General features: G+C 43.9%; 1 protein-coding gene across 9 annotated transcripts in view; it reads right to left on the bottom strand.

Annotated features, from left to right (window-relative positions):
* The window catches only part of dscama (Down syndrome cell adhesion molecule a), a 703,869-nt gene that overhangs the window by 368,389 nt on the left and 320,849 nt on the right, over window positions 1-14,631 (bottom strand). For all 9 annotated transcript variants that reach the window (XM_077504141.1, XM_077504132.1, XM_077504133.1 and 6 more), the window contains one exon: window positions 10,338-10,484. In XM_077504141.1, coding sequence (XP_077360267.1) covers window positions 10,338-10,484 — 147 coding nt within the window. The remainder of the gene's footprint in view (window positions 1-10,337; window positions 10,485-14,631) is intronic.

Raw genomic sequence — 14,631 nt, 5'->3', positions numbered from 1 at the left:
ACATGCAAGTACCACAACGTGCAAGGACCCCAACGTGGCCCGGGCTGCGAGGGCCCTTTATAGCTGCTCGCAGCTCTAGTTATTATTATTCTTTATTCTCCGCAAACAATCGCGATTTTGGGTACCTAAATATTCACGAAAACTCACCGAACTTTTCACACTCCTCAGGTCCGGCGAAAAATTTGATATTATGAAGTCGTTATAACAACGCGACTCGATAGCGCCCCCTAGCATAGAAAAATAAAAACCAAGCCCGGCACGTTTGAGCTAGAGCAACGAAAATTGGCAGGCACGTGTAGCACCCCGAGACGCACAAAAAAGTCTATTGGGACCATGTAGCTAAAATGTACAGGAAGTGAGCTATGAATTTTTTTATGTCCAATTTTGGCCTATTTTGGCACATTCACTATGGTCATGCTTTTTCCCCCTTTGCAAACATTTTTCATCCAATTGACTTCAAACTTGGCATTTATCATCTCAAGACCTGAGAGAACAACTGGGCAAAACATCTTGCCTTTTTGAAATACTATATGACGGGGGCGGGGCATCAAATATCGCCTTTAAAATTTCATTTGTCCAGAAAGAACAAATGCTTAATAACTCCCATGTTCAAGCTCCAAAAAATCTCAAACTTCTCAGGCAACGTAATAGTCACGGCCTGAAAACATCTATATGATAAAATTCAGTTATACATATAGCGCCACCTAGTGGTTACAATAAATGTCATACTTTACGTTTTTAGCTACTGTGCTGAGCTTGTTGAAGGGATCCATTTGAAAATTGGTCAGAAAAGCCTTAAGATGTTGATCATGCCCCACACCGAATATTTTTTGCATTTATGCAAAAAGGGTTCTACTATAAGGACAAGCTGGGGAACCTAAAAAGGTTCTAACAAGCACTTTTCCTTCTAAGAGTGTAACATTGAAATAGGAACACTAAAACCCCAACATTTTTCAACAAATAGTTGACCCCGACGTGTCTTAAAATAAAGCATTTTTTTTTTCAAAGGAATTCATTGGAGGAGCCACTGCTATTTCTTCAATTTCAAGCAATAGTGTTCTGAACTTAAGGTAAATTGAGAAACCTGTTTATTCAAATTCTCCTGATTTGCAGTTAAAGTTGAAATTGTGATGTTGTGGATTAAGCAGTGGACCAATTTTTTTAAGAAGTTCAGGAACAATACTATTGTTTGAATGACGCAAGCTCTGTTCTGATTTCACTTGCGAGCTTCATTTTCTCGCTTTTCTGCTTAATGCTTGGATTGCTTGCCGAGTACTGACTATGCTCATAGTGGATAACTGATTCATTGCATGTGTTTGCACGAGTAGTGGCGTGGAATACATTGAACCCCCGAAGATGGGAAGTCTGGTGATTGAGAGGGACCTGAAATTTGCACCTGAAAGGTAACACAGGTGTAAACTTTCTCAGCATGGTGGCAAAGTGTATTCCACACAATACTAACTGTGTGGTTAAAACACGCTTTGGTCTGGGTTAATGTTATGTTCACATGGAAGGTAAGGTTGAAACTGAGAATGTGGTTATTATTTTTTTATGTTTTGTATTTTTTGTGTGAATGAAATCGCATGTGGTATCGCGTCATCTCTCTGTGGTAGCAGGAGAGCTCTAGTAGCTAGAAATGCCATTTCTGGGGAAATGGCGTGTGAAGGCTGGAGAGCTGAATGAATACCTATGGAATGATTTGGAATAATGTTGAATGATGTTGAATGATATTGAATGATATTGAATGGTGTTTAATGATATTGAATGATGTTGAATGATATTGAATGATGTTGAATGATATTGAATGACATGGAATGAGCTTAACATGCTGAAGTTGGAATGGTTTGAATTCATCCAGAAATCTAGAAGCATTAAAGGAAGACAAATAGCACAAAAGTAAAAATAAATCAGCAAGAAACAAGAAAACAAGGAAGAAATCAAGTAAGAAATGGAGGAAGTAGCAAGTAATTGGGTAAGCAATGAAGTAAAGTGAGAAGAATTAAGTAAGCAATGAAGTAAGGAGGGTAGAATCGAGTAGCAATGGTGCAAGGAGTGGCAAACTTAATAAGCTATGGAGTAATAGTCACTCTGTTGAAATCAGGTCACATTTGCATTAGTATACTAAGCTAGCATTAGCATGCTAAGCTAATATTAGCAATCGCATTCTAATCTAGCATTAGCATTAGAATGCTAACTTAGCATGAGAATGCTAAGCTAACATTAGCATGCTAAGCTAACATTAGCATTAGCATGCTAAGCTAACACTAGCATTAGCATGCTAACTTAGCATTAGCATGCTAACTTAGCATTAGCTACCGGAGTTTTGGGAGTCGGCCGCGGCGACGTGGTTTGTACAAGCTGAAGCTCAGTTTGCCATCCGGGGAATTACGGACGATTCCACACGCTACTACCACGTCGTGGCCGCGCTCGGGAGCTCCACGGCGGCCTCTCCCCCGGCACGGGATATGTACGCGGGGCTCAAAGTGTACCTCCTTAAGACCCTCGAGCTGTCACGGCCGGAACGGGCTCGACGCCTTTTCGCCATCCAGGGCCTGGGGGACAGTAAGCCGTCCGAACTAATGGAAAAAATGCTGAACCTGCTTGGCGCGGAGGAGCCGAACTTTTTGTTTATTGAACTGTTTCTGCGCCACATGCCTCCTCATGTCCAGACAGCGCTAGCGAATACTACCATCTCCGAGCCACGTGCTCTGGCGGAGGAAGCTGACCGTTTTTTCCTGGCCACCCAGCGTTACAACCACGAGGTCTTGGCCTCTGCACGCGCCTTCCCAGTCCCGGCGACCACAACTACACCTCATAAGGCACGCGCTGCCGTGGATGGACGATCAGCCCCTGGCTTATGCTATTTTCACGCACGTTTTGGAACCAAGGTGAAGAGGTGCCGCACCCCTTGCTCCTTTGTTGCGTCGGGAAACGGCAACGCCTCCACTCAGTTGCAGCTGTGAGTGGGGGCGCAGAGTGCCGGCTGCTGTTTGACATGGACACCCTCTCCAGACTCAAATTCCTTTGTGACTCAGGCGCCCGCAGAAGCGTGTTGCCTGCCTCGGCTGAAGATGCTGCCGGGGGCACTCACGGCCCGCACCTGTCAGCGGCCAACGATGCACCGATCCGGACCTACGGCACTAAGACACTGGATGTATGTTTTGGGGAGCGCCGGTTCACTTGGGACTTTGTCACTGCGGACATTTCTTTTCCCCTTCTTGGCGCAGACTTTTTGTGGGCCCACAGTCTACTGGTGGATGTAAAAAATGGCCGCCTGTTGGACGCTTTGACGTTTTCCACTGTTGCTTGTGGGTGTGATGTGGAGACGTTTGAGGGCCTCGCCAGCCCGCTCTCAGATGACGACGTGTTCACCCGGCTTCTTGGAGAATTCCCCAGCCTGACCACGCCTAGATTTGCAGCCACTTCTACCAACCATGGGGTCGAGCACCACATCGAGACCGTGGGCCCGCCGGTTCACGCTAAGGCCCGACGCCTCAGCCCTGATAGATTGGCCACAGCTAAGTCCGAATTCGCCAACATGGAACGCCTTGGCATAATTCGTCATTCGGACAGCCCGTGGGCCTCGCCTCTCCACATGGTTCCGAAGTCGGACGGCGGCTGGCGACCGTGTGGGGACTATCGCCGCCTCAATGATGCCACGACGCACGATCGCTATCCCGTCCCGCACATACAGGACTTCTCTGCCCACCTGGCAGGTGCGAAGGTGTTTTCCAAGGTGGACTTGGTACGGGGCTATCACCAAGTTCCGGTACACCCCACCGATGTGCCTAAGACTGCTGTGATAACACCTTTCGGACTGTTCGAGTTTCTCAGGATGCCATTCGGCCTTAAAAACGCGGCCCAGTCTTTTCAGCGTCTCATGGACTCTGTTCTCCGGGACATGCCGTTCGTCTTCGTCTACTTGGATGACATCCTAGTGGCCAGCCCCTCCATCGGAGACACCTTTCACACCTCCGGCAGCTTTTCTCCAAGCTCAGCCAGGCTGGACTGATTATTAACCGAGCTAAATGTGTCTTTGGTGTGCCCTCCATCCAATTCCTCGGTGCTAACCTAGCATTAGCATGCTAAGCTAGCATTAGCATGCTAACTTAGCACTAGCATGCTCACTTCTTGTTGATTTCAGGTCACTTCCTGTTGAAATCAGGTCACTTCCTGTTGAAATCGGGTCACTTCCTGTTGATATTAGGTCACTTCCTTTTGAAATCGGGTCACTTCCTGTTGATTTTAGGTCACTTCCTGTTGAAATTAGGTCACTTCCTGTTGAACCAGGTCACTTCCGGGTCACTTCCTGTTGAAATTAGGTCAGTTCCTGTTCAGGTCGGGGCATATCCTGGCAAGAATCCCAGGCATACCTAATCAATTGGCCAAAATGGCCGCCGCCTCGGGGGGCCAGGTTGGCGAGAAACCTGGGCATATGATTTGTCTAAAATGGCCACCGTGCATGGTAAGTTTTGAATTGGTGGAATATACTGAAGTTGGAATTAAGTCAACCGGATGAATAGTGTGCAAGTAAATGGAAAATGTAGAATGTGGGAAATAATCGGGTACAAAATCGGGAATTGTGGGCAAGGTGTGAATTTTGGAACTGAAAAGCTGGAAGAGCTCATGGCGTGAAATGGAATATATTGAAGCTGGAATGAAGTCAATCGGATGAATAATGTGGAAGTAAATGGAGAATGGTCGAGTGGTTAGCACGTCCGCCTCCCAGTTCTGAGGATTCCGGTTCGAGTCCAGGCTCCGGCCTTACTGGGTGGAGTTTGCATGTTATCCCCGTGCCCGCGTGGGTCTTCTCCGGGTACTCCGGTCTCCTCCCACATTCCAAAGACATGCATGGTAGGTTAATTGGGCGCTCCGAATTGTCCCTAGGTGTGCTTGTGAGTGTGGATGGTTGTTCGTCTCTGTGTGCCCTGCGATTGGCTGGCAACCAGTCCAGGGTGTCCCCCGCCTACTCCCCAGAGCCAGCTGAGAACCAACCCTTGTGATGAGCAAGCGGTCAAGAAAATGGATGGATGGATGTGTGTGTGTGTGTGTGTTCAACGTAAACTAAGGAATTTATTATTGTATCGTATCGTCTAAAATTGTATCGAATCGTATCGAATCGCATCGAGGTACGTATCGTACCGTGACCTGTGTATCGAGGTACATTTCGTATCGCCAGGTTCACAAAGATACCCAGCCCTAGTAAATAACATGAGAACGCTGCGGGAAAATCAATATTTTCAAGTTCGGTGGGCTGAGTGGGTGGCAACGTAAAAGATGATCGCCGGTGGCTTCACTTCCTGATATAATCGGTGGGCGGACGCCACATATCTGCTTTAGTTTTTTAGATCAATGATCCCTGGTGAGGGAAGACCTGGATCGTTCATGTTTTGAAGTTTATTTTTTTCTGAATCAGATTTTGTTTGTTGGTACTCGTAATTATTGAACATTTTCCCAAAATCAAGTTGTAAATGTCATTAAACGTGCAGAAAAACGCTGCAGACTACTATGTCAGTTGAACCAATGGCACAAAACGCTACAAATCACGTGATGTTATTCAGCCACTCGCAGATGTCGAAATGCAACAGTGTTAGTGACAAAAACAGTCAGCTGTTCGTGTCCGCGGTCACTCTACACGACAAAACACAAAATATCATGTGCGAAAGGTGTAGCTTTTACGTTTGCAAGTAGGTATACATGTTTTTCGTAAACACTAGTGATGTTATATATGTCGTATGAAGTTTGGCGATGTAAATGAGGACTAAATGCGTCAACGGTTAGCATGTATGTTAGCATATACTGTATGTTGTTTACAAGTCTTGCTCAAGCACTTGTCAAGCTTGAGACCTGAAGCTATATTTCTTCGTTTCTGAATATTCATCTCCAATTACTATTATGTTATTTATCACATATGGTGTGGGAGGGAAAACCCAAATTGGTGGAAGTTATGTGGGTTTAAGTGTCAGCTGGCCATGCAGTGAAGGGCTTGATAAGCCATGCACTCAAAAAAATAGAAAACTCCCATGGAACTTTGTTGGACATAAATAATTCTCCAGTTTAATTAAATACGCTAGGGTTTGTATTTTAACAATCTTAGCATTATAAATGAAGTAACTATAAATAATATTAAATGAACAACAAGTTAGTCATCTTCAAATTACCTATAGACTGCGCATTGGAACAAGTTTGTACATGGGGCCTCATTTAGTTTGCATTTGCATCTCCCCTTAACATAGTTTGTTTTCTTCCAAGAGCAGTGCAACAGCTCGAGTATTGCCTCTGGAGCTGGGGGGTGATCATCCTGTCCATTCATTCCACATCGCAGCAAACCTGTCCTGGACTATAAACACTGCAGCAGTGGTGAAGAAGGCCCAGCAGTGGCTCCACCTCCTAAAGCCTGGTTCACATATAAGGATTTTTCAAATCTTAAAAGATTTTTTTATCTTCGTCAGATGCCACACGTAAAGACAAAAAAATCGGGTATTGAACAGCGTTGGTCGTATTGTGTGTAAGGTGCGCAGATAATCACATCAGAGTTCCCTCACATACATACATAAAGACTATCATCTCAACACTGGTCAAGATTCCAGTCCTCCGTGAGAGACCTCTCGTGTGATTATACGTGATCTAATCAAAACTGGAAGAGGAAAATATTTTTTTTATTTCATTTATTTATTTATTTATTTATTTATTTATTTATTTTTTATTTTGCCCATCGCTACAGAGGTTTATTTTGTACACGCATGTCACGTGACAAGAACTTGTCACGTGTTTGTTTGTCCATCATTTCCCACGGTTCATGTATTCCAGCTTGCTTGATTTGTGCGATGTCAAACGGCGTCTCAGAAAAGGATCGCATGGACGGATGTGAAGTCTGACGGCTGTGAAATGCATTGTTTGAAGATTTTTATTTATTTTTTTCCATTCGGAGGGGGAAAATAATATGCTTGTTGTTTTTGTATTGTTTGTTTGTTTGTTGTTTTTTTGACTTCCGTCTTTTTCAGTTAGGGCGCCTCTTGATTGGCTACATTCCATTTGACGTCACAGTTGGTGGCGCAGGCGCACCTCGGCGTCCCCGCCGACGTTAAGATTTTTGTCGTAAATATTGAACATGTTCATTATTTAAGATTGTCGTCTCCGACTGGTTTTGGACCCAATAATCGGGACAAATACACTCTTAAAACATCTCACATATGAAGAAAATCTGTTTTTTATCCAAAAGCTGTTGCAGGACTCAACTGATACTCATCCTTATCATTTAAAATGACAATTTTTTATTGTGCACCCTAAACTACTGGGTACTTTATTATCACATTGTGCAGGTTTTAATCTACCCTTTTAATTAGTTTCTATTCTATATATACTATTATTTTAGTACATATTGTGTATTGATAATTATTTTAATTTTGCACGAGGGAGCAACAAAATCCCGTCCGCATCTTAATGTTACAAAGACAATAAAGGCAATTCTAAGCTATGTGATGTCTGAAGCTATGTGACGTCAGGAATCTTTAATCTCTTTTTCTGGTGAGAAGCCAATCAGTTTTACCAGCAGCGAATCAGATAAATGCCAGTCCTGTTTCAGCGACATATCAGGGTTACCCACATGTCTGGCCGCAGCCAATCAGATCCATTCGCTGACTATATAAGTCTGATAGAGAAGTGTGTTGGTGCCCAATTTTAGTGATGGCAAAATGAAGCCCCGTAAAGCAGTGAAGCCCTGCAGTGAAATGCTTCACACACACGTAGGGGCTTCAAGATGATTCATTTCCTCGACTACGCCATCATGTGGACAGAAAAATGTATAACATGCTTGGTGCATGCAATAAAATGGTGGGGTGTAAATCATGCTCTAAATACAAAAGAATATATATTTGAAGAGTGTTTTAACATGAATTGTTCTGTGTTACTTTGTCTATGTTTGTGCTTATGCAACAAGTGAAAATGTGAAATAAGGAGGTAAAATAAAGTGCTTATTCATTTTTATTTAAAAACAATTTTTTCCGAAGTTTTTGGACTCAGGCGGTTTCTTTTTTTTGCACAGAATTTCACCTGCTTTGGAAAAAAACTCTTTCACATGGTACTGATGAAGCAGGGGTGCATCGATATGAGATAGCAAGTTTGTATAGAATTGGACGCGTATATTTCTGTGATTCCCAGTACTGAAGGGGACTTTCAACTGTGAACAGAAAAATGTGAATTTTATGTGTTGTCACATTTTATTTTATTTTATTATTGGAATCTGTTAAAATAGTACCGTAATTGCAGTGCATTACCTTCTGAGGTGAGATCTGCTCAAAGTGCTCCTAAACAAGGGAAAATCTCTTTCTTGCTGGTTCCATCGCAAAAAGAAGCTCGTCAAATCGAATGCCAAAAGCAAAAAACGTAGCGTAATAAGGGACCCGAAAACACAAAAAGTGAAGGGGAATCCATAGCGTTTCTTTGCCGCTTTTATTTCGAACTACACTCAAACCGAGCGAATCATTTCCTGAATCAGTCACGTGGTACACCTGCTTCGTGGGGCTTCAAACGTCACCACGTACGTCATCAACACACGCATTGACACGCCGTTCATGAACCACTCATCTGCATTACTCGGCACACGCTTCAGGGATTCGACCCGAGAAGCACATCACTACCAATTATTCATCTGTCCATCTGGCCACCTGCTCATCTGCTGCTCTGCCCAAGTAAGGTCCATGCCTCTGGATCAATGATGCCTTCTCATTGTTTCTGGTCTAGTCGTGAATGTGTTCCGCGCAGACAAGATTTGTTATGTGAATAAAGTGTTAAACTCTTATTTGTGTCTGCGTTTTTGGGATCCAAACCCAGAACATAACAAGTAGTGTGTAACTGACTGCAATAGTGTCTGATCATTTGAAGACTGTGTTATTGAGATGACAAAAAAAAACATATTTACAAATGTGTGTATGTTTGTAATATACTGTAAAGGCCTCGTTATACTTCTATATCAGGCTACAGCGTAGGCGTTACGGCGGAGCTCCACTCGTGCGCTTGCCTTTGCCTTCATACTTGTGCGCAATACGCATCACAATACAATCACGTTCTGCTGCAGTTTACTCCAAGATGGGGTGTCGCTACGGTTGGGACGCCAAAGAGAAGAGATTCCTCTGCATTTTATGACCAACTCAGGAAGTTCAATTCAATTCAGGAACGAGAAACAAAGGGGGAGAGTTGGCTCATCGCCATGGCAATTATTTAATGCCTATTTGTAATGGTGTCGGCCGTAACTAGCCAAAACACAGCAGCCCCGTGTTTAGCGAACACAGTTTTTTTCCCCCCTCCCGTCTCTCTCACATACACACGCACGCACGCGCACATATGTACAACCGTGGTCTCCCGGGCGGGAGGTGGATTTGTGCCGCGGACAACGGACAAATCACAAGTGATGCTACGTCCCGCCAACTACGGCGTGCAAGAATTGGCTGTCATTTTGCAAACAATGTTGGAATTGTTGGAGAATATTTTGAAAAAAAGGATCTCTGCTTTCAAAATTGTGGATAAACAGTTGAAAAGAAAAACCAAATATATAACCCAGGTACTGGAAATTGGGGATTGTCAACATACTGTCGGTGTTTTGCTGCTCAGCACAATATTAGCCACACACAAATCACGTAAACAGCAAGAATCTGAAAGCAGAACTGAGACGAGCATAAAAAACTATGACAATGATTCATTTTCCCAATAAATAGAGAAGAATATAATCAAAAATGCTCACACTCTTCCCATGATGCCTCTTATTAGTGTCATTAATATCCCCAATGGCTGCTAAATTGTAATGTGTCACTTCAAGGTTGCAAAAAAGACATAAGTACTTTTTCCATGTCTGTCGAAAGGGCATATTCTGCTCGGACCAAGTCGCCTCCAAAAATATGTCAGCCTCGATCTCATAACCTTTGTCAGATGTCAAGCCCTCTTTAAAGCAAGAGTTTTCATTCTGTCACGCTATTCGTTTCAAATTAGGCTTTTCTTTTTTTAAATACACAAGCACACATGTTCAGGGACACCTATATATCAAAACCTAAAAAATAAAATAAAAATCTGGTTTCACAAATTCTAGGCCACTGGCAAATTCAAGCTAGTTAATGTCATAGATCAGTTTGTCTGTGATTGGTTGGCAACCAGTCCAGGGTGTCCCCCGCCTACTGCCCAGAGCCAGCTGAGATAGGCGCCAGCAGCCCCCGCGACCCTTGTGAGGAATAAGCGGTCAAGAAAATGGATGGATGGATGGATGGATCAGTTTGTGTTTCGGAAATCAGCTACAAATCACATCACCATTGAAAGTGCATGAACCTTTTCTTTAAAAAATGAATTACCTGAGACAATGAGTCGGGCACTATTGCTCTGTCGGGTCTCCCCTGTGTACCGATGGCGTGTCATACACCTGTAGTTGTATAATCCATCTTCCATTTGAACATCCAGGATATACAGGGCTCCCGTCGATGTGATGAGAAATCGGGACACTGTAAAAAAAAACAAAAAAACAATAAAAACAAAAAAATTGTATGTTAACCCTCCAAAATCTTGATACAGAAAGTTCATATCTTGATCTTCCAGCAATGCTCTTATGACACTTCACCACCAAAATCTATCATTACCATAAAAACATATCACAGCAATGTACTGTGAGTCTAAAAATACACAAGGAAGGAGCTGATTTTTCTCTCGAATAGATAATGTCTGAGACACAGCAAATGCAGGAAAAAAAGCTAAAGGGATCTTGGTAGTTTGTATCTCATCAGAGGTGCAATTATTATGTGGTTTTGCACATGTTCTTGTATAGACTAGGGATGTAACATAACTAGGGATGGGTACCGAAGACGGTACTTTTGTGGTAAGTATCGATTGGGATCAGTACTTTCGAGCATTGATTCACATAAAATAAAACGGTGCCATGTTTCGATACTGAAGCCCGTCGTTCTAACCCCGGGTTTACAGCGGATGCGGTTGCGGTGCGGTTGCGGTGCGGTCCGGCGACGCAAGCAATTAGATTCCATTCATTCGAATGGTGCAGTTTACACCGCTTGCGGGTGCGTTGCGTGTCGACTACGCCGCAGGCCTTCCGCAAGGATAGACCTATTTTCTATTTTTGCCGGACGCCGCAGCGGTAGGCCTCCGGCAAATGGCAAGCTAGCACAAAACACATCGAGCGGGACAGGAAGACCGAGGCAGTTTCAAAATAAATTTCCGGTTACCTTTCAGAATAAAACACTTGCCAGCTCCTATTTCGCAAGTTTTTCAGCAAAACGTGACGTGGGCGTCGCCGGGCCATGTGCTCATTCACGGTTTAGACACCAGCGAACATGGACGAGGAGAGGTTTATATTGGAGGTGGAAAACCACAAAATAATATATGACACGGCACATCCTTTTTATAAGGACTGTAATGTATTGTGAGTTTGATGTTCGCGATTGCTTGTTGTGCCCGTCTCGCTTGCCGTACTGAGCGGCAGCCGGACGCGGAAGACAGAAATAAAGAGTGGACCCGCACTGACCCGACTCTCGTTATTAATATACTTTACAAGGACAACCAAAAAAAGGATGCTGCATGGAATCTCATAGCAGAAGAAGAAGAAAAGGTTAAATCAAAAGAAGTCCACCTCTCTTTCTGCTTCTCTGTTGAGCACAGACTTTCTGTATGTTTGTCGTTGTGAAATACCACATGATCGCGCGCGCGCGGTCCCGCGAGACACGTTGGGAAGTGGGCGGCGACGGAGCTGCCGGACCGCAGCTGTGCGGAGCCGGTGTGGATTGACAAAAAAATTGACCCGTCCGGAGCACGCAGTCAAGACGCACCGCACCGCAACCGCACCGCAACCGGTGAAAACCCGGGGTAAGTTGCGATTGTGCGGTGGTATGTGAGTTGACTATTTTCCATGGTGCACTTGAACGCAACATTATATGCAAATTATGCACCCGGCATGCTGACGTCCCCCACTCGCGGGAACTTCGACCCTCGCGGGTCGGTCGGCGGAAGCGAATGGCGGCGAGCGGGTGGCAGCTCAGCTGAGAGACCGACCACCGAACCCGCGGGTGCCACCGCTTCTTCCTCGGTCCACAGCATTCACTCAACCGGGTCCAGGCCGGGCTGCAGCCAGTGGAGGGACGCCAACATTTCCGGGTTTGGGGACGAGTGAGACTTTTGTGCCGCTCGACAAGCCAAACAAATACATACAGTTTCTAAAGTCGGAGGAAAGCCTCCGCACCCGGCGGAAGCTGGAAATGTCCGCTTCCCCGGAATCAGCGCACGGCTGGGAGCGACCCCACCGAATAGAATCATGAGAGAAGGTAAACGGCTTTTCTTTTTTTTTTTTTTACTGGCGGGAATGGGCTTCTATACATTTGTTTTACATTTTTGTTATTTGTCAAAGTTTATATATTTATTAATTAATTGTTAAATTGATTAGAAAAAATACTGTTGCATAACGATGAACATTTATTACGTAAAATAAATAAATAAAATTGGAAAAAAAAAGAAAAAAAATGAAATGAAAACAAGAGCATAAATGTACCGAAAATTGGTACCGTTGAGTACCGGTACCGATTCCCAGGTACCGAGTATCGGAACAGTATTGGTTCAAATGTGAAAGGTACCATCCCAAAACATAACGGCAATATTGTGATATCGCAATATTAAAACTGCCACAATAGGCCCTTTAGGCCCTGTTCACACAGGAGCAAAACTAGCTTGGTTCCTCAAAAGAATCCTCTACAGTTCAGAAAGGTTTCAAGACATGCGAATGTCCAAAAGAAGACGCTGAGTTGAGTCCATTTAAGGCTGTATATGCCAAGTCTGGAGTGGCGCTGTAGCATAGCCAAAGGGAGCTGTTTCTTGGGAGGAGTAATATGGCGGCCTCAAGGCTTCAAAAGTCTTGGTCTATCGGCTATCCAGTAATATATACAGATCAGTGAGACGAACAGTGACAATGACGGGTTTCAAGTACAACATCCCGCAAAATATTTTGCTGTAAAAGCATAAGCAAGCTAAGGAAGTTGCGCAAAACGACTACGACACGGCTATCCGGCATTTTTGTTGACAGAATGGCGGTTTGCACGCAGTCACGTGAGAATTGGAGCATACGTCATTAAACTACAACGTTTCGTCATCGAGCTGCGACCACTACGTCATCACTTGAGGAGTATCCCACATATGGTGTCCACATTGGAACATAAGGGGCGCGTTTTGGAATGTTTCCACTCTGGAGCCCGGTGTCGGCACCAGATGTGATCGGGCTGCCAGATCGTATCGGGGTCGCCGAACGAACACGTCCCGCTACATGATTGGCTGGAAATTATCCAGTTGACGTCAAACATTGGAAAGAAAATATTAAAGATATAATTTAAATAACAAAATGTACAGACTGAAATTGTAAAAACGTAAATAAAACTAAGAGTATAAACGCAAAATATATTGAATAAATAATAAAATAGATTGACTAAAAGATAAATACACAAAATAATTGTCTCAGATGTGACAAATATTGTCATTTTAGATTGTTAATGTGTTCCTATTATCATTATGTTTTTTTGTTTTTTTTTGTTATTGTGATTGATTTGTGAACAGCTAAAAAAGAAACCAAACCGAAGCTAACTTCATCGCCGGCAAGTGCAAATCTATTTTTTTTTCCACTCTTAAAGTATTGTGCTTTTTATATTTTTAGGTTTATTTAAGTTTTTACAATTTTAGTCCATGATTTTGTTAATTTGAACAATTGTAAACGGACAATTTTTGGACAATCTTGTAGCGTGACGTCATCTGCAGGCGACCCCGATACAATCTTGCAGCCCGATCACATCTTAAACCGACAGCGGTTCCAAAAGTGATTGGTTTCAAGCTCAGAAACGGCGCCGCCGTGTGGACGCACTGCCCAAACGGTTAGAAACTTGTGCAGATACATTGAAACGGGCTTTCGCCTTAGTCTCCTGTCTTTGTTCAGTCGATGTGGGTGCATTGGTGTATGTTTGGGTGTTGCCTTGTTGTCATTGTCGAGTTGAGTCCAGATACATCGAGTCCATCCACGTCATGTCGAGTCCGGCCACGATGAGTCCTGTCAAGTCACATCCAGTCCAGTCACGTCACGTCACATCCAGTCCAGTCATGTCACTTCCAGTCCAGTCCAGTCCAGTCCTGTTTAGACCAGTCAGTCATGTCACGTCTAGACCAGTCGTCAAGTCATGTAAAGTCCAGTCTAGTTCCATCCACTCGTACTGCAGGCTTGTGTCTCCATTTATTGTCTTTTTGTGTGTATTTTGTGCATGCAAGTGAGTGTAAATGCATTTATGCAGCATAGAGCTTCATGGAGGAATGGTCAATAATGACTGGAGGCGCTTCACTACGTTTTGCCCTACTCCTCTCTGATCCACCTGCTGCATACCAACATTGTCTGCAGTGTGTGGGTGTGTGTGTGTGTGTGTGTGGGTGTGGTGTGCGTGCGTGTGCATGTTATGCGTGTGACAGACTGCCTCTGTTTATGTCTGTATTACAGCATATATTTTTGACACTTTGGCTTCACTCTTGCCAGGCAATCAGTTCAGTTCTCATCTTTGCTCAGTCCCATTTGTGAATTCACAGTCAATAGCTTCAATTAATCCCCAATCCCCATATAAGATG

Source organism: Festucalex cinctus, chromosome 18, assembly GCF_051991245.1.
Source record: "Festucalex cinctus isolate MCC-2025b chromosome 18, RoL_Fcin_1.0, whole genome shotgun sequence".
Taxonomy (NCBI): domain Eukaryota; kingdom Metazoa; phylum Chordata; class Actinopteri; order Syngnathiformes; family Syngnathidae; genus Festucalex; species Festucalex cinctus.
This window is presented reverse-complemented; position numbering and strand designations above follow the sequence as displayed.